The sequence below is a fragment of the Amblyomma mixtum genome, chromosome 8 (genome assembly GCF_055824585.1).
Source record: "Amblyomma mixtum isolate Tamu chromosome 8, ASM5582458v1, whole genome shotgun sequence".
In the NCBI taxonomy this organism is placed as follows: Eukaryota; Metazoa; Arthropoda; class Arachnida; order Ixodida; family Ixodidae; genus Amblyomma; species Amblyomma mixtum.
In genome coordinates this window covers 120100916-120121193 of record NC_143019.1, presented here as the reverse complement: position 1 = coordinate 120121193, position 20278 = coordinate 120100916, and the positions used below count along the sequence as shown (strand labels likewise).

At 49.0% G+C, this 20278-nt stretch overlaps 1 protein-coding gene across 1 annotated transcript; it reads left to right on the top strand.

Moving 5' to 3' along the window:
- The first annotated feature begins 479 nt into the window (after window positions 1–479).
- On the top strand, window positions 480–16112 carry LOC149334105 (uncharacterized). The gene is made up of 4 exons (XM_089555022.1): window positions 480–986; window positions 6681–6955; window positions 9813–10043; window positions 15940–16112. Exons 1-3 carry the CDS (start codon window positions 675–677, stop codon window positions 10009–10011), a joined length of 786 nt encoding a protein of 261 aa, XP_089411148.1. The 5' UTR covers window positions 480–674; the 3' UTR covers window positions 10012–10043; window positions 15940–16112.
- Window positions 16113–20278: the final 4166 nt, after the last annotated feature.

Sequence of the window (20278 nt, the reverse complement as noted above, 5' to 3'; positions counted from 1 at the left end):
GGCCGCGTTTCGACGGAGGCGAAACGCAAGATGCGCCCGTGGGCTGTGATGTTTTTGTTGTTGTTGTGACTGCGAGAAGGATGAAAAGGAAATTGCACGGGCCTGCTACTGGCTCGAGCCAAGATGGCGCTGGCCAAGCCACCACCGCTGCCACGTGCATATAGAGGAGAGGTAAGAGATCAGAGGGAAAAAGAAAAAGGAAAGAGAAGACGCGCGTCGCAGCAACAACTGCGTCCGCCGGAGCGGACGCTGCTGAAAAAATCAGATAAGCGGCCGAAGCCGCGCTCGCCGAAGCGAGGACAGATACACTCCGTGGGCTGTGCGATGTCACTGCACGTTAAATATCCCCAGGTGGTGTAAATTATACCGGAGGCCTCCACTACGGCGCCTCTTTCTCTCTTCTTTCACTCCTACCGTCCTCCCTTCCCTTACGGCGCGGTTCAGGTGTCCACCGAGTATGCGAGACAGATACCGCGCCATTTCCTTTCCTCAAAAACCAATTTACCAAACCGGTCGCGCATGCGCACGAGATCTTCCCAACGTCTCGCTCGGCGCATTTGCGGCAGCAACGCTGACGGCGCTGGAAGTGAACGGATTTGGAGACGGCCAAAGCTGCTGACGCTCTTGAGTCAGTTGCCAGTTCACCCTCAAGTGTGAGCACACGGAACAGATCGATGCTGGGGCACACCAGCGACGCGGTTGTGTTCAGTTGCGTCATCACGGCTGCAGACACCCTCGACAGCTACCGCAGCTTCACCCCGGCGAATTCTTGGAACCTGGCAACCATCAGGGGTGGCTCACGGTTTGTGCGCCCTGCTCAGCGTCCGAGCTTCCAGCGCCTGAATCTCCCAGAGAGGACGCAGCTACGCATGCTGCGGCATGCAATACAGCACGCTGTCCAGGACGGGACCCTGAAGGATGCTGCAGTAACCACCGCGGGGCCTCTTATCCAGCAAGAGCAGGAACGGACACCACAGGCCGAGACGGTATGAAACGAATCATGCGTAGTCTACAATATGCTTAATAGGAAAAGCTTCAAGCGTTAACAGCATTTTTCTGGAGCTTTGAGCAACACTGTGACAAATTGAAAATGAGCATAGAGGGATGTATGATTTACTTGGATACCAAAGGTGCATCTATCTGTTTTTGCGTTGTAGGTTAACTCTGCGTGCCGTACATAGGTGGCTACTCAACTATTATTTAGGAACAGCAGCAAATGTGAGATTAAGCTTAGCAGCTCCCGGATAGTGTCAGTTTTGTTTATTCTGCTATCAGGAGAGTTTTACACAAACGGGCGTTCTTACGCGATAAGAAAAAGAAGTCGATCCTAAACAAATAAAACGTCCGCAGTCAACTCAGCGCCAATCCAAAATGCTCACGCACACTCCATTCTTCGCTTGGCCACTGATCGCTTGTTGCACCGACTACTTGATCCTCCAGTAAAATTAGCATGTAACTCAGAATTAGCGCTCTTGTGCCGGAAGTTCTGGATTTCGCGCGGTTTGTGTACAGCTCTGTAAACGTTGAAAATAGGTCTTCTTCAGGATAATTACTTATTTATTCTTTCCTTTCACATTCTACAGATTTGAACTAAAACTCTTTTATCTGATGAGATATTGCATAATATGGCAAGGTATGGCAGGGTATGATATGATATTGTGTATAGTATGATATGGCATGGTAAGGTATGATGTACGAGATGGTACGGCATAGTATGGTATGACGGGTTTAATGCCCTACACCTGCACATGGTCCATGACAGACGCTGTCGAGAAAGTTGACAGCCTTGAGTTTTTCGACGTGCCCTCACGTCACGTCGCACAACACGCAGGCGTGGCCAACGGCGGGAAGAAGTTGTTCTATTTGTTTTTGATGCGAAAGCGTCACTACGGGACCTCGGGCTTCATTCGCGGACCATGCAAATTTGACCTTGAAATTGCGTTCAGCTTCGAAAGCAAAGGAAAGACGCATAACTGGCCTCCAGGGACAGTGGACCCCCTCAGTCGTGCTTTAAACTGCGGGGCGGTAGTGACAGATGTGCGTGCATGCGTTGGCATTGACAACGTTTTGGAATAAACGCGGCACTGAAACCATAGGCAGTCGGGGTTCATTGCGTTCATTGGCACCGGCGTTGAAAACGCTTTACACTGCGACGATTTTAAGGAAAAGAAGTGCTAATAACTGGCTCCCTGGGTCAGTGGACGCCTGAATCTCGCTAATAGGTATACTTGGGGTGATGAGAGAGAAATGTGGGCTGCGTGCCATGCGTTAGCGCCGATGTTATAGCAGACTAGCGATCAACTATTAAGTGCCACCTGCAAGGGTGGCTGGGAGGGCTCGCTGCCTATCCAGTGGCCGGAATGCACTCAAGTTACAGACGCCAAACCCTTTACAGTGGCCTGACACGCGACAGCTTTCGCTCTTTAACCAGGGGCGCGATTACGAGTTGCTCAAAATCGTCTCAATCGGAAAGTGTCTCAAAAAGTGTCTCATTTGCCCCGTTCCTATTGGTCGGTCGTGACCAGCGGCCATATTGGTTTTTTGCGTCACCGGCCGACGTCAGAAGTGCGCCAGAAGTGGTGACGTTGCTCACCTAATTATGCGAGCCGATTGAGACGATTTTTTGAGACTGGAACGAGTGGTCTCAAACCGCTCGAGACAGAAAATGGCGGTTGTTTACATGGCCGGTGGCCGCGCGAGCAGCGGTGTAAGAGGGTGCATGAAGACGGTTTTGACGTGCCGGACGAGTTGTTTCGACGTTTTGACATAGGAAGGAGCATAACGGCTGTGCGACGAACTCGCCGTTGAACTTGAAGGTGTGCGGGTGAGTGCGCGGTCAGTGGAGCGGCAAGTGCCTGTGCGCGCCTTCGCCGCCGGTGGGTTTCAAGACACCGTAGGAAATGAAGTAAACGTCGGCGTAGCCCAACCGACTGTGGAAGTGTTTGCGGTGAGTTGCGGAGACCACTGTCAAAGTTAAGTCACAGAAGGTGCGCGCTTTCCGACGAGACCCCCAAGACAAGGCGGCGGCGAAGGAGGACTTCCTTCGCATAAACTTTCGCCACCGCAGTATCCCCGGCGGCGTCATCCGAGCATCATCCGAACGGAACGGCAACAACACCAATACGAATGTCAAGTGCTTAACCCGAAGCGGGCGGCATGTGTTGGTTACGAGGCGTCGTGAGTGATTGTTGGCGCAGTGACCGGGCGCGTGCCGGCCTTAATTCCCGCAGTGAGATTGCAAGCTCCCAGCAGCTGCACCGGTCTGCTCCCGTGTGTCGGCAGTTGCTGCAGTGTGATTATTCATGGTCGCCGGGTATTTTCTGAACAAAAATAAATATAATCACGCATCGCCCTTGGAGCACATTTGCCATCGATAGCAGCAAGGTGAGTTCACACTGGCGAGTCGCGGAGGTCGCGCGACAGGCTTAAATCGATTTATTACGCTCCCTCCCCGCTTTACATGTGCTTCGCAAACCGTAACTAATTGACCGAAATCGGTCGCCTAGAATACTAGCGCGACGATTGCAACTCGCCAGTGTGAACTTGCCTTGAAGCTGCCTTCGCCGGTTTTCGAGCCAAGCGCTCCTTCCAAATTGTTCTCGGCAGACTCGTAGCAATCACTGCCTTTAAACAGATTTTTCCGCGCACTTAAGACGTCTGCGCAGTACTTTGATTCTGCGTAATGTGTAAAAAAAGAGGACAGCCGTCGAATCAGCTGATTTTTTTTCTGGCTGCCATGTTTACGATGGCTGAATATGTGCGTGGAGGGATAAGGCTGAATCGGTTGAATCAGGCGGCAGCTCACGCCGCCTAGCCGCCGCTACCGACGCTTTTCCAGCGTCAGCGCACCCTCGCGGCAGCAAAAGTGACTGAAGAGCAAACTTAATTGCAAAATTGAGGACGCTTCTTCTTTTGCTTCATGTCGTTGAGTTTGAAACATAGTTTGTTAGCGAAATAAAACATTCTTCAAATTATTAACGGCGTGTTTACAGCAAAACTTTAGTATACGGTCCCTTATTGCGCAACTAAATGCTTCCTGGGTGGAACCCTACTATTAGACACCACAACCTCGCTGCTAATTGGTTGATTCCGCGGTCAACAACTGGCGGTGTCGTCATTTTGACGTCAGAGTCTCAAAATTGAGACGAAAACTCGTAATCGCGCCCCAGGTTTAGCAGTGGTTGAACCGCACCATATTTCTCTCTCCAAGTTAACGTAGCATTTCGCCTCCATCGAATTGATCCAGCTGCCGCCTGAATTCCATTCTGCGATCTCAGGCTTAAGAGCCGACCCCCATAGTCACTAAACCATCCCGTAAATTCAGCTTATTTTTGCGGGGCTTCTTCCCTAGCTGGAGTGGGCTTTCTCGAGAATATGCTTGGTACCGTAGTCTACTCCAGGCGGGCGCCGTCACCCCCTATCTTCTATTCGTCTCTCGCATTGACTTCACCTGGGGAAGAGCGTCAACCATGGAGGAACTGCGACAGTGGTTAGACTGTCATGTATTACCCATATCATGTATTACGTGACATCGCAAGCGTGACGTCAACCCGCATCGCAAGCTTGACATCCATCCGAGCGCAGTCATACGGCTGCGTTCGGGTGGATGTCAGTGAATTTTTACTGCCTTATTATTAAGGCGGAAGCCTTTAATGCCTCATCGTTGTAAGCAGGAGTTGTCGACAGAAATGTCACGCTTTTCAATTGGTCAAAATGCTCGTGACGTCACAGTGCGCGAATTCCAAATGGGGCCAATTGTACTTTGGGTAGTAATCATGCAACCATTTAAAGGGATCGTAGAGTGATGCTCCAACTAAGTGAGAGTGAGTTTAGTTAATTGCTTAATTAATCAATTAGCCTAATTAATATAGAGGAGAATCAAGGAACAGAAGAAAGAGGAAAAGAAAGACGCGCGTCGCAGCAACAACCGCTGCTGAAAGAACAGATAAGCGGCCGAAACCTCCACCACCACCCACTTCCCCGCTAAGTTCGACGTTGCTCGTTTCGACGTTTCTCGTTTCATATACATTGTGTAGAACATCCTAGACAGTTCCAACATTTGACAGGTGATTGACAGAACACTATGCATAGAATTGCAATAATTTAAATATAAAATAGCCTAATTAACCTTTCTAGTCAGACCACATAAATCAATAAAACCGAGTACGAAATTGGTCGAGTTGGAGAATCGAACCAGGGTCTCCGGAGTGCGACACGAGCACGCTAGTCACTCCGCCATGCCAGCTGAATGGTTTGGAATGAACAAAGGCGCGTCTAGCTAATACGGCGTCTTCGTTCACTCCCACCTTCCCCCTTTCCCTTACGGCGAGGTTCAGGTGTCCACCCAGATATGCGAGAGAGAGAGAGAGAGAGAGATACATTTCCTTTCCTCAAAAATAAATTTACTGTCCAGCAAGGCGTAGAGCCGAATGGGCGATGGCGTTCTGTGGACTCCCTGGAAGCGTTGCAAGACGCTGTCGCATTTCACTCTTAGAGGCGAAGCTTAACATCTTAACCCCACATCAGTGACGCATGCAGACAGCCAATGGACGCGTCATTCGCTGGCAGCACTTGAATCATCATTCACAACCACATTCGTGGCAGAATGCTGTACTCAGGCTTTCGCCTTGCACCACTTTAGTCGCCAAAGTGTCTCCTAATTTTTTAATGGAGTGCACGGCGTTGCTATGGGTATAGCATGATCTAACCGAAAAACGCTGTAGTGTTCTTACTGGTGAACGGTAGTTTATAATCAAGTTAAGTCCACATGAATGTCAGATTTCAAGGAATACGTGGGCAGGGTAATGGTACCTCACGACATGGTGCAATATGACTTCATGTGACGAAATGTTGGCCCTTGATGGTAGGTGAAGAATTGAAAGTGTGTGGACGCCGCGGAGCTATCCCCTTCACGTCTTCCAGTCAAAGGAAAGGCAGACAAATCTTTCATTTGATAACTCTCATCTTGGCGTGCGGTTGCTTTGGTAAGCATTAGATAACCATATCGGAGCATTTTTGGCCTGTCACAGCAATGTCTCTCGTAAGACAAGATACATTTTTCTGCGTGAACACGATTTAATACAATTTATTTATTGCGTAAGCTTAAATACGCTAATAAATTCCTCTCATTTTCCAGGCAAATTTTCAGCGCGGATGAATGCTATAAGTGTTTATCTGTTCAGCTGAAAAATTGTTACAAAAGAAATTCTTTGCGATTGCGCGAAACTCAATCTGGCATTTTTTTTCATATGAACGGTAATAGAGCTGCGAGTGCCTTCACGAAATTTCAAGAAATTCATTGGAACGCACTAGTGCACAAAACCTTTTGTCTTTTGTGTGTTGAATAACCTTCAAATAGCGCTGAATATGTTGAGGGCTTCCTTTGGTTCTTGTTGGCAGATTTTAAGGAAAGACAGCGTCGAAAATGCCTTTTTCCAGTTCTGATATGCACATTCCCTGCACAGTTCACTTAAGGAATATCTAACCTACTTCCACGACTGCCTCTTTTGCTTCGTTCTTATTTTCAATAAACTAAATTCTCTCATCCGTTTGAGTAACCTGCGAGTACTCGCTGGGGCCTCTGGAAGTCTGTAAACCATTTCGATTCAAATGAATAATCCAGAAGAGAGATTTTGCGAAAACCTATAAGACAGCAAATTTTTTTGACATCGCCGTTTCAGCCGCCCCACCTCATCTACGGCGGCAACAGCAGTTCCTGCAGCTGTCCAACGACGGGTTCAGCGGACTCGGAGCCGGATTCCTGTGGAGGCGGAAGGCGCTTTTTAGGCAAGGCGCGACGCCTGGTCTCCCCGGTCCTGCAGCTCGCGAGAGCGTGCCGCTGCTGGAGGACGAGCGGGAAGCTACAAAGGAAGCGTTCCAGGGCGACCTCCAAGATCGCCGTGATGGGTGCTCAGGAACGGCCACCCGAGATCCATGAGACGTCGCAAGGCAGCCGGTAAGGAACAGAGCCTGGCTGCAGCGCTCAGTTCGTTCGGCTAGTAAGGGCAGTACGAAAGGCTCTCTAATCTTAACTCCTGCACCCATAGGGATATACTTCAGAACTACACACTGTCGGGCTAGTTGGTGAATTACTTCTCACGTTGTAAAGATGCGCGAAAAAAGCACGCACAGACACTAGACAAGGTACAGGGCGAGCGCAAACTGGCAACTAATTTTATTCGCAGAATGTGGCACTCTTTCATGGGAGCCGAAAACAACCAGGCATGCGCAGTTAGAACCGGGCATTTTTGCAACAAATGAGAGGAAAAGCTCGGCAAAGAGAGCAAGCAAGACCGATAGTGACACCCTGTGCACATAAGGTCTCCCACAACTTGAAGAAGGTGGCAGGGAAGTACAGCCGGCGAAATCTTTAGCTGGCTTGCGTGACGGCCGCGTTTTCCGTGCTCCCGCAGCTTATGACGGCGCAAACTCTCCAAAATATTAAATCTAAGCAGACGCTCACTAAACCCCTGCTTAATATTAAGCTTTCGCCAAGTTTGCCTCGTCACAAAGCGCAGAAAAAGCGGCTGTCCCGCTCGCCAGCTAGAGATTTGGCCGGCTGTACAAGTGCCATTGCATTTACTGCGCCATTACAACCAGCAAAGCTATGCCTCCGCATCACCATACAAGGAGCAAAGAAAAGTGGTTATGGTAAGAAGCAGCTAAGCCCTTTGTGGTGTGCGTCACCGTCGGTGTCATACTAAATACCAATAACTTGTGGTAAGAAGAACATAGGCCAGACTGGATGCTGCGCTAACGATCGTACACGGGAACATAACCTATCATTGTCAATGGGGGACGGTACAATTTTGCCTAAACATTCGCTGACCTGTCAGGACTGCTCGCCACTGCTGGGTGAGATCAGAATTCTTGGCCAGAGCAGCCGCACTATCACATGTTACTGATGGTAGAAAAATGTGCGTGACTGTATCAGCGAATCTTCTGTTGGGCTGTATAATAGTGAAATCGCTTTTCTTGATAAGATGTAAGATTCGGCCTTCGTGTTTGCAGTTTGTAAGATGCGCGGATTTGACTGCGCCTACAGGGATATGATGTGCCACAAATGACTGAAGCTGATATCTGAACCGTTTGCGACAAGCCTAAAAGAACCATCTTTATTAACCGAGGCGTGCGAAATGTAGGCGAAAAGTTCCTTTATGCGAACACCACTGAGAAAGCGAAAGACTTTAAAACGTATGTAGATTCGTTCGTCTCTTCTGCCTCCATTTTTAAAATGCCACTAATGAGCCTGATATCACTTTTTGTCGAAGAAAAGCTTTTAAAATTCTCCTTTTAAGTAACAGTACCTTCTTTGTTCACAGAACATGGTAATCTAGGGATAAAGGCCAACTTTAGTTCACTCTCAGTAGCCCTTTGAGAACGCCGGGCAGTTTAGACTATTTCAAAGCACTGAGTCACTTAGTGCCTCTCATTCCGGTTCTTGCTTTCGCTCGTAAGCTGTCGTGCCCTCACAGTTACTTTTGCGCTTCATGACTGGCACTATCATTAAATTTGAAATATTGTGAGATAAATATATCTGTTTTGTTTGTGTGTTTTAAGGGGTTTAACGTCCCAAAGCTACTCAGGTTATGAGGGACGCCGTAACGAAGGGCTCCGGAAATTTCGACCGCCTGGGGTTCTTTAACGGCACTGACATCGCAAGTACGCGGGCAGCTAGAATTTTTTCTCGATCGAAATTTGACCGCCGCCCAAATATATATGAATTAAATAAGTTAATGGTTACGTGAGCAATTTTCATAAATAAATCATAAATAGATACGAATTACATATCAGTATTGTTCATGTAACCATTAGCATTCAAAGCATAAGTTATGGTACAACATCTTATCGTTCGCCATTGATTTTTTAAACAACAAAGCGCACAAAAACTGTTGTACAAATTGATTTATTTTTATTTTATTTACACAATGCTGCAGACCCTCATTTGGGTCCAGGCAAGGAGGGCAGAAAAACAGATTCACACAACAGTGTAGCATATAGACATTCTAAAATAGCTCACAAAGTACATTGTCGCAATCAACAGCCGATATCACTTGTGTTCAAAAGTTTAATTTTTGTGTCGGGGCCTGAATGATTATATTTGAATGTCTTTACCCCCCTCAGTGCACATGTTACGAAAACCTGTTTAGGGAGGTCGGCGTCGTACATCGAAGCCGGCTACCCTTATGCATTTCAATATAATACCGTTCTGAGGGGAACTGAGTTCAATTGCATGCCGTAAAACACTGGTTGAACAGTGGTTCGTAATTTTTTGACAACTGCATCACAGAAAAGATGGAGCAGCGAATATTTATTGTTGACGTCGTATATAACCACTGTTGTTGTTGTTGTGACTGAGAGAAGGATGAAAAGGAAATTGCACGGGCCTGCCTACTGGCTCGAGCCAAGCCATCACCGCTGCCACGTGAAGACAGAGGAGAGTTAAAAGATCAGAGGAAAGAGAAAAAGAAAAGAAAAGACGCGCGTCGCAGCAACAACTGCGTCCGCCGGAGCGGACGCTGCTGAAAAAACAGATAAGCGGCACTACTCAGCTAGTTCAGTGCTGTATGATTGTAAGAAAAAGAGGGTGCCTAAATTTTCGCTTATGCTTTTGTTTTAGTGTATCGCTCATTTCACAAATGCTTTAGTTGAGCGCGTCTTGCCCCCGAACGATGAGTAGCAAGTCGGCCTCTGTAAAGCTGATAAGGTTAGCAGAATGCGCCTTGATTCAAGTACAATGAAGAGATTGTTGTGTTACGCAGATTACTAACTGCGCATGTGCTGCGGTTTTTCGTTCTCCTCTCACAATGCAGTGGGGCTCGAAATATGGCGACACAATATCGAAAACGGTGTACCCGGACGCAAAGGAGGAACACATCACCGTGGAGAAGAAACCGTCCAAGCATCCTGTCACTTCGCGCGGGAGGACCGCGACATCCACACTGCCACCGGGGGTGCCGGATATTGATGCTGATGGCGACGAGGAGCCTCTGTTTAGCACTGAATATGTGAAAGACATTTCGTACAACATGTTCATGCAAGAGGTGAGCATCGTTCAGTATTTTCGAGGAGCCTTGCTAACGCACTGCTGCAGGTTAGAAGCACCATCAACTGTAGAAACGCAGGAAGGAAAACTGTGCGCTCTAATATTTGGTCGTTCGTATGGTGATTAGTCAGGATCTTAAAACACTTGCAACCCTTTTGCCACGGACGTCAGTGTCAAGTAAACCCTTCCTTATCTCGTACGGCTTTTTTTCCCAATAGTGGCACAAGAAAAAGATTTTGGGCATGTAGTGTGTCTTAGTGATACTTCAACAACAGGAAAATGCTATTGATGGGTGAAATTTTGTGACATGGGTAATTCGCATGTATGCACGCGAATTGCAGGGACTGCAAAATTAAATTAAGCGGGAGCAAGAGGCAGCGGTGTTCCGAGAAGCTAGCCTCCGGACATTACTCCATTGTCAATTGTGCGTGAAAATATAACGCGTTTTAAACAAAACAGCAGTCGGAGTTCGAAAGTGATCAAGCTGAGGTCACAAAAAGAGTGCGAGCGATATTTGCTCCGTCACTTGTCATCCTGCCGCACAGTTTTTGAGCTAGCTTCATTAAAACCGAAGTTATTGACGATTAAAGACTGCTCCTTCCGCCCACTTCAAGTCATGCACGCCGAAGTGCCAGAAAAAAAATGACGCCTTTTAGCGCATCCTCTTTCCCCTCCCTCCGCGCACCTTCCCACCCCGCCCACGCCACCTAGGCACGCCCACTGACAAGCTTCGCCGAGGGAGGGGAAGAAGGATTTCGAGCTACTATAGTCGGATACAACTCGAGGGTGCAATGGTGTACGCGTTTCCCCGTCAGAGGATCCCCTTCCAGCCAATGGCGTCGGTCGATTATCATGACCGTGTTAATAAAGGCTGCTGGGCCACATTGGAGAGAACTCTTGAGCCCAGACCATCGAGAGAAGGATTATCCCCTTCATCTAACACTCGTTGCTTTGTCACACTAGCAGCGTCAAGAGAATCGTCCGATGGCGTTGGCTCGAAGGAGGCCCTTTAACGGGGAAAAGCAGCGGACTTCTCAAATTGCATCCGAGTATATGAGCAGTAATTTTCAAAAAAATTATTTGTAAATTAAAAAGGCTCAAGCAGAGCTTTTAAATTTCACTTGAATGTTAGCAAAGACCACCTCTACAGATGTGTTGCACAACGCAACATGGCTATCAAAAATTACTTCAGGGTCCCTGTCAGTCTGCGTTCCTTTAGGCGAACGCCACTGAGTGCCGCGAAAGCACCAGTGTGACTTTAAAACGTATGTGGATTCGTTCGTCCCTTCTGCCTCCATTTTTAAAGTGGCACTAATGAGCTCAGTATCACTTTTTGTCGAAGAAAAGCTTTTAAAATTCTCCTTTTTAAGTAACAGTACCGTCTTTGTTCACAGAACATGGTAATCTAGGGATAAAGGCCAACTTTAATTCACTCTCAGTAGCCCTTTGATTGGTTTATTGGTTTATTGGGGTTTAACGTCCCGAAGCAACTGAGGCTATGAGGGACGCCGTAGTGAAGGGCTCCGGAAATTTCGACCACCTGGGGTTCTTTAACGTGCACTGACATCGCACAGCACACGGGCCTCTAGAATTTCGCCTTCATCGAAATTCAGCCGCCGCGGCCGGGATCGAACCCGCGTCTTTCGGGTCAGCAGCCGAGCGCCGTAACCACTGAGCCACCGCGGCGGGGCCAGTAGCCCTTTGAGAACGCCGGGCAGTATAGACTATTTGAAAGCACTGAGTCACTTAATGCCTCTCATTCTGGTTCTTGCTTTCGCTCGTAAGCATGCGTTAATAAAACACGTGTCCTTACAAACAAAGACCATTGTTTCGGCCTTCCCTCTCACAGTAATGAGGAATTGCCCACTGTATCGCTCGGCAGCCAAACTAGACCACAAGCCACAGGGTCATGGATATGTTGCCACCAACGGCCGTCTTCTTCATCCCCCATAGGCTTGTCTACTTCATACTGACACAGTGCACTAATGTCTCTGAAGAAAGTTTTGAATTCAGTACACGCATTCCCGCCTTACACGACTTAAAAAAAATTTAGAGCTAATTTCACCGACTTAGCGGGCATTAATCAACAAGAACCGATTGGCATTGCCGGCATTAACTACCCTCCGGGTTTTTGCCGTGGCACCACCCTCAGGTTGCGCCTCCTCCCCCTCGGTCTACCTCCTTTCCACAGTGCAATGCGTGATGGTGCTTGGTGTAACACTTATTCCACTGTTGAACCCCCTGTATTTGCCTCTTTGACAATAAGCTACTACAGCTATCGATGTAAAATAGCTAGGTGGAGAGAATCTTCCTGCCGCCGATAACTTGCTGCGTCCGCACTGTTTTAAAAGTTGCTCGACTGGGTTAGTGCATACGAGGGGGTACCCAAAAGAAACCGGACTAAATTTTTGGTCGGCAAAGCTTCTGTGGTACCGCGTTTTGCCACTAGGAGCGCATAGAACGAACATTCCAGAGTCAGTAAGCCGAGTGCCGTCGTTGAAGGAGGTCAGACTAGTTTAGGCAGAGTTTTAGAGTGACGACTGTTTTGTGTGAATGTCGTTTTTGCAATGGCTGATTTTCGTAAACAGCATGCGCAGGTGAAATTCTGATTTTTGCTCGGAAAAAGTTGAATGGAAACTCTTGAAATATTAAGAAAGACGTACAAGGACGATGCTATGGGGACAACTCAAGTGTTCCTGATTCGAATCCTGAGTCAAAGCAACAATCATGCCAATGGAAAACTTCAAATTCACCTCGCCTCAAGAAAGCTCGTCAGGTGAAACCAAACCTCAAAACAATGCTGATTTGTTTTTTCGACGAGAGAGGAGTCGTCCATTGAGAATTTGTTCCGCAGGGTCAGACAGTTAGCCAGGCTTTCTACTTGGATGTCTTGAAAAGATTGGGCAACATTGTGCGGTGGAAGCGGCCAGATTTGTGGCAGTCGAGTGACTGGTTTTTCCATCATGGCAATGCCCCTGCTCACACAGCCCTGTCTCTACGACAATTTTGGACCAAAAAACGGCATGACCCCTATTCCTCAACCCTCATACTCTCCCGACCTTGCCCCGTGCTACTTTCTTTGTTTCCTAGAATGAAAAACTAGGTGAATGGAAAGCGTTTCGCTGATGTTGCTGAGGTGAAGAAAAAAACGACGGAGGCACTGTCAAGCATCACAAAAGATGAATTTAAACAATGTTTTGAAAAATGGAATGAAAGATTCGACAAGCGTATCATTGCAAGTGGGGAATACTTTGAAGGAGATTGAAGGTCTGTGCTTAAAATGTGAACAAATAAGTTCAAACAAAAATAAGTCCGGTTTCTTTTGGGTACCCCCTCGTATTTTAAGGCTCCTGGATGGTCAAGTAATTTGAACATGAATAGCTCGCGATTAGCCTTCGTTAGGCTCACATTTCATGACAAATGTAAACACTTTATTTCGGTACTGAAGTTCTAACACCTGGTATATGGTATATGATTAAGAAGTTTGCGGGGATACAGTGGCGGCAACTGACAAAGGAAAGGGTTAATTGGAGAGACATGGGAGAGGCCTTTGCCCTGCAGTGGGTGTGATCAGGCTGATGATGATGACGATGATCTTATGAGCCGCTGCCTTCTGCCGAATTCCTTCTCGAGATGAATTGTTGATTCAGGGCGACCCTTTAAAAATGTAATGCTATGAGTTTGCGTTGAATCATTTCGAGCGTGCTGATGTGCTGCTTGATTTTAAATTTTACCGCGTTTTACTGTCATCAGAGCGGAATAATAAGGTGAAGACTGCGCAAAATTTCTATAAAATTTGGCCGATTATGAAGTCTTACCGAGAGAATTCAATAGATTCTGTTTTGACTGCGAACGGAGCGAATTCGTGTAGCGAAGGCACAAAACAAACTCTCGACTCAGTTTAAAATCTTACAGAGTTTGTTCTATAGAATCTGTTCTTACTCAGTGCAGAGGGAGTTCATGTAGGAAAGGCACAAAACAAGCTCTATGAAATTCGAACGTTGTGAATTCTTACGGAGGTTATTCTTTTGAATTTGTTTTGAGTGCGAACGAAGCTAACTTTTATAGTTAAGGCTCGTTAAGGAGTAAAATAATGCTTTATCAGCTGGATCGATACGTAGCGAGAGTTCCTATAGAGATCCTTTAGAATCATCATCATCCCTATACATGTTCAAAAAAAAAAATTGCTGGGGCTCAGCTCGGCTAAGCCTGGGGAATGCGAAGCATATTAGTGGCTAGGCTTGGTAATACATGGCTTTCCTTGGTTGAATACTTGGTCATTTTAATACTACCACTAGAAGCCTTCGTCGTGGGGGAAGACAACGGCATGGCTACAGCGGAACGCCGACTAACCCCGAGACGCGCGTTGGGTGAGCGCGTGGATTGCCACAGAAGCCGCGTCTGCCTGCCCGGTGGAGCGAGCGTTTCACCTACACCGAGTGTGAACGCGCGTTCGAAATGCGCGGGAATGCGCGGGTGTGACGGCTAGGGGTCCCACGGCGACGGCGCGAGATGGAGGCCGGCTCTCTCATCCGATGTCACGTGGTGTGACGTCACGGTGTCACGTGGCGTGACGGCTAGGGGTCCCACGGCGACGGCGCGAGGTGGAGGCCGGCTCTCTCATCCGATGTCACGTGGTGTGACGTCACGGTGTCACGTGGGGGTCCTACGGCGACGGCGTGAGTGGTAGCTCTAGCAATATGCTTCGCATAAAAAAACTCGACATCCATATTTTGTTACATTCCGCGTGCATACGTGCAATCGGCTACATGCTTCGGTGGCTTAGTGAACGGGGCGCGCGACTGTTGAACCCGAGGACGCGGGAGGGAATCCTTGCCACGGCGGCCTTGTTTCGCTGGTAGCGACATGCAAAACGCGCACGTGTGCATGTATGTCATCGCACGTTGAAGGCCTCAGCTGGTCGAAATACTTCCGCAGACCTCCGCTACTAGGCCTTCCGTTGCTTTTAAACATGAAATGCTTTTAGCTCCCGTTGTCGGCCGTGTGGTGACGCCACGCCGAGACCGAGAGCCAACAACATCCGGGCACTGAATTCCACTCATCCGGGCACTGAAACGATAGCATCCGGGCACCGTTCGAGATTTAACGAGACCCTCCTACAGGACCGGCATACAAGCGCCGGTAGCTTGGCGCCGAACGGGTGGTGGCGTTTCTCCGTTCCTGTACCGTGCGGTTCGGGTGTCCACCGAGATGACAGAGAATTTCTGCGTAATTTCCTTTCCTCAAAAAGCGTCGCGTTCCAAGGGCAAGGCATCGCGCTGAACGGGTGGTAGGGTTCCATGGACTGCCTGGCAGCGGTACAGCACGCTGTCGCGTTCCACTCCTAAACGCGAAGCTTAAGCTACATTAATTAGCAGTTAATTAGTATTTAGTCATTAATCAGTTATTAGTGACTAATTAGTAATTTGTCGTTACTTCGTCATCAATTATGTGTGACGTCACCAGTGTCACATAGGCAAAGTGGTACAAATAACCGAGGAATTTAAACAACGATTACAAAGATGAAAGGCAAACAAAAACCGGATACAGCTGACGAGGTAGGGCGGAAGAGATTCCCCACACGCTCACAGGAAACGATTGCGTCCACATGAACCAGTGCTCAGTATGTGTAGTGTGGTGTGGTGTGTTGAACACTGGACCCATTTCAAGATTTTGACCAGTACCATCTACAACCAATCTGTTACGCCCGTAAACATATCATGCTTACTCTACTCTCGGTTACGGGAGAGGCAGAGATATTTTTCTTTCTCTTCCTTCGCACAGCCACAGGGCAGCAGCTAGATTGATACCTTGTCAGTAACTTGATACCCACACACGTGTTGGTCTGGAGGAAATATGAGCATGCGCACTATTGTTTTCTCCTTTCATCGCAGGGTCCCGGTCGCGCGCATGTCATTTCACGCCGGGCCAACTGGACGTGGAGGCGCCTGGTCATGGCAATCAGCCCCCAGGATGATTCTGGGATCTCCGCTGCGCCCCTGCGCGCGTACAATAGACATATCTTTTATTATTGAACTCAACGTTTAATAAACGCTATGAACGTCTGGTTGGTTGGTTGGTTGGTTGGTTGCGACTGAGAGAAGGATGAAAAGGAAAAGTGCACAGGCCTGCCGACTGGCTCAAGACGAGCCACCACCGCTGCCACGTGCAGATAGGAGTGTGTTGAAAGATAAGAGGAAAGAGAGAAAGAGAGAGAGTAAAGACGCGCGTCGCAACAACCGCGTCCGCCGAACCGGATGCTGGCTGAAAAAATGGCTGAGGCTTAACTTGGTTAAGCCTGGAGAATGCGAAGCATCATCGTGTCGCGTAATTTGGAGGCGCACAACCACAGCGACGGCGCGAGGTGGGCCCCCGTTTGGATGGATGGATGGATGGATGGAAAAAACTTTATTGTCAATAAATTGGTGTTCTTGACCCTTACGGGTCACTGGGCGCCGTGGTCGATCCTTGGTCCAGGATGCCGCACTTGACTGCTGCCATCGTGGCTCGGCGCACAAGGAATCGTTGCGCTTCCTCGTCCTCGCTGGCCAGCAAGTGCTCCCACTGCATCACACTCGGGTTTATTCTTGGCTCTAAGTCTGCCTTAGGGTCCATGTGATATGTTCTAGTGTAGGTTTACCCTGACACCACAGACATTCGTCTGCATATTGTGTAGGGAAAATCTTGTGTAGTTTGTGAAGGTGTGGGTAGGTACCGGTTTGTAGTCTGCGCCAGTCTACCGCCTCCTCTTTGGTGAGCCTTTTGTGTGGGGCTGGGTAGCGTTTCCGCTGACCCCTGTAATGATCGAGTATATCTGAGTACGTGGGGGTAACTGGGTCAAAGGTGCCTGTGGTGCAAAGTGCTGAGTCTGCTCGGTTGACGTATCCTCGAGCTAACTCGTCTGCTGCCACGTTGCCCCTCATCCACTCATGTCCTGGAACCCACACTATACTATGTTTAGTGTTTTTGTGTCTTCTCGTCGTGTGGAGAATATGATTGGCGATGCTGTCGATCCTGCCTCTTGTATAGTTTCTACATGCTTGTTTGGAGTCCGTCACTATAGTGAGGTTGTGTCCTGTTGCGTTGCCGTGCGATATTGCGAGAGCAATGGCGGCTTCTTCAGCTGCTTCTATGTTTGGGTTGTTTATCGTTGCGCTGGTTATTTCTTGCCCTCCTTCGTCTGTTACAACGGCAATTGTTTTGCGTTGGTATCGGTACTTTGCTGCGTCCGTGTAGACTACGTTGGGATTGTCGCTGAGTTCCCTGGTGAGTGCTCGGACTCTGGCTTGTCTTTCATGATGTAAATTCGGATCCACGTGTCGTGGTATTGGCCTTACCCGGATGTTGTTTCTGTCTTCATTATTAATCTGTTCCTTGTCTCTTTGTGTACCTAGAGGTAGCCGTAATTTCTCCAGTAGGTGTCTTCCCGTTCTGGTTTGAGTGAGTCTGTCTAATTGCGCACTACGTTGCGCTTCTCGTAGTTCGTCGAAGGTGTTTGATACTCCCAGGGCCATTAGTCTTTCGGTTGGTGTGGACATTGGAAGTTTGAGCGCCGTTTTGTACGCTTTGCGCAGTATGGTGTCGATTTGTAAAGTCTCTTGCTTGTTTAGTTCGTGGTAGGGGAGGCTGTACGTAACCCTGCTCGTGACGAGGCTGTCAATGAGTCTTAGGGTGTCCTGTTCTCTCATCCCCTTCTTTCTACTGCTGATTCTTCGCACGATTCTGGCGACTTGCTCTGTTGGCGACATGCTCTGTTGCGACTTGCCCGTTTCTCCACTGTCGTGACGTCATCGTGTCACGTGGTGTGACGTCATGTATCACGTGATTTGGAGGCGCACAACTACAGCGACGGCGCGAAGTGGGCCCCCGTTTCTCTACTGTCGTGACGTCATCGTGTCACGTGGTGTGACGTCATGTATCACGTGATTTGGAGGCGCATAACCACGGTGAAGGGCTGAAGTGGTAGCTAAAGTAGTATCACGGCCGCTAGATACAAAGCGCAAAGCGAGGTCGCTTTGCGCTTTGCATCAAGCGGCCGTGGTAGTATGCTTCGCATAAAAAAAGTGGCCGTAGCCCGAAGGCTGCAACCTCCGTCACTACAACACACACCTTTAGTTCCTTGTGCGCCCAGTACACTCACTGCGTTCCAGCGGATACAAAATTGACAGCGCTATGAGTGCTTCGCGAAAATGTCGAAAGTGATTATTATTCGTCTCAATTTATATATTTCGAACATTTCTCTTCTTACCGGCCCGAAAAACGTGTTCTTTATTAGCAGCCTCCGTTTATTTATATCTTTGGAAAATATATCTTCCTACCGGCCTCAAAAACGTGTTCTGGGGCAAAACTATCGGTATGACGTATTACAATGTCACCACACGTCCGGAAATAGCCAGTCTTTCCACGCATAGAGGTCGGCGTTCCTGGCCTGGTGTGCAGACGCGTGTGCGTATGGGCTCCGGCCATTTCTGCTATTTTGACCGACTTTTGACCTTCCGCCGAATCTTATTGTGTCTCCCGAAGTTCACGAAGGTGCTCGGCACCTGCCCAGACCAATTTCGCGACCGGCACTCCGTTTTTGTGACTTGCATGGACACTTGTTTCCACCGAGCCCAGCGCCAACCTCGCTAAGCCTACCGCCGCTGGCGATAGGCTCTGCTTCGCAGCCGGGCCCAGTGCTTCGCCAAGCATGGACGTCGTCACCGTGGAGGGGGAGGATCTAGCCCCTCAAGATTATATACCCACGGACTGGACCTACGTAGCCCGCTGCTACGAGCGCGGCTCCGCCGCTTCTTCATCGAAACGCACTCCCAAGCCACCGCTGACGGAGACGCCTTCCGCGTCCGCCCAGCATACCGCGTCCCAGCAGCTACCTCCCTCCACGTCACGTAAGCTACCTCGAGGTGCACCGTCACTGCCACGTCTCCCTCTTGAATACTTTAAAGTCATCATTCGCCCTCGCGGGGGCCTCAATCTGCGTTCCTGGGGCGAGAACGCTCTTCGCAGAGCAATCACCTCAAGCCTTCGTTTGACTTACTCCGATACCGCAGAGGACCGCCTTCGGGTGAATTTCGTTCACAACACCCTCACCTTTAGCACCCCGAACCGGGACCGCGCCATCACTTACACGAAGCTACAGGAAATCATCCTGGGCCCGACAAGCTACCCAGTTGCCACCTATTTGGCCCCACCAGGCGCATACGTCCGAGGTATCATTCACCACCAGTACGTGGATGAGACCCAAGAGGAAATCATGCAGTACTTGATACCCCAGAATCCAGAACACTGCATTCTCTACGCCCGCCGTTTAGGCAAGACCCAATCTATTGTCATCACTTTCGCAGGGACAAAGGTCTCCCGCCAAGACTCCTACGCAGGAAGTGCTGTGCGCTGCTACATCTTCAAGAACAAAGTGGAAGCCTGCCTTAACTGTCGCAAAACGGGACACCGAGAGGACGTTTGCCCGTCTCCCAAGCTCTCCAAGTGTCCTCACTGCGGAGTTTGCGACCCTGACGAAACCCATGAATGCACCCCCACTTGTATAGTTTGTTCTGGTCCTCACCAGACTGGTTCCTCCAAGTGTAAACGCCGCTACAAAGTGCCTGCTGCCGTACTGAAACGCCAGCTACAAGCTGACTCAGACAGTTCCTCTACCTCCCATCGTTCCCGATCCCGGACCCGTCGCCAAGGGTCTGGAAACACCTCGGCCAAAATGGATTCTAACCGCTCCTCCTCCTCTTACCGGCGCTCCAGCCGGAATCGCTCCCAGTCCTTCCCACCCCTGGACTCCAAGTCGTCTCCTCACCGAGAGCCCTCCACGAAAAACCAGGTGAGCTGGGCAGCTGCGGCTTCTCACTCTCAGCAATCTCAGTCTCGTGATTCAGAGCTGCAAGCCCTGCGCGACGAGATAACAGCCCTTAAAGCTAGCAATCATAGACTCCAACAACAAAACGTTTCCTTAAAGCGTCCACCCTTTGCACCCGATCCACCACCTAAAACAAATGCCACTCTACCACTTCAACCTGTTCCTACCATCTCACCTCAGGCGCCCCCATCTACTCCCCCGCAACCCAAAGATACTACCTCTAGTCCTCCCTCTAAGCGGAAAGCTACCTCCCGCTCAGAACGCTACGTAAATTTTGCCGACCTTGAGGATTTTGAGGCTTGCCTAGAGGAAAAATTAGAGGCTAAAATTGATGCTAAGCTCGAAGCGAAATTTGCTGAGTTCTCCCA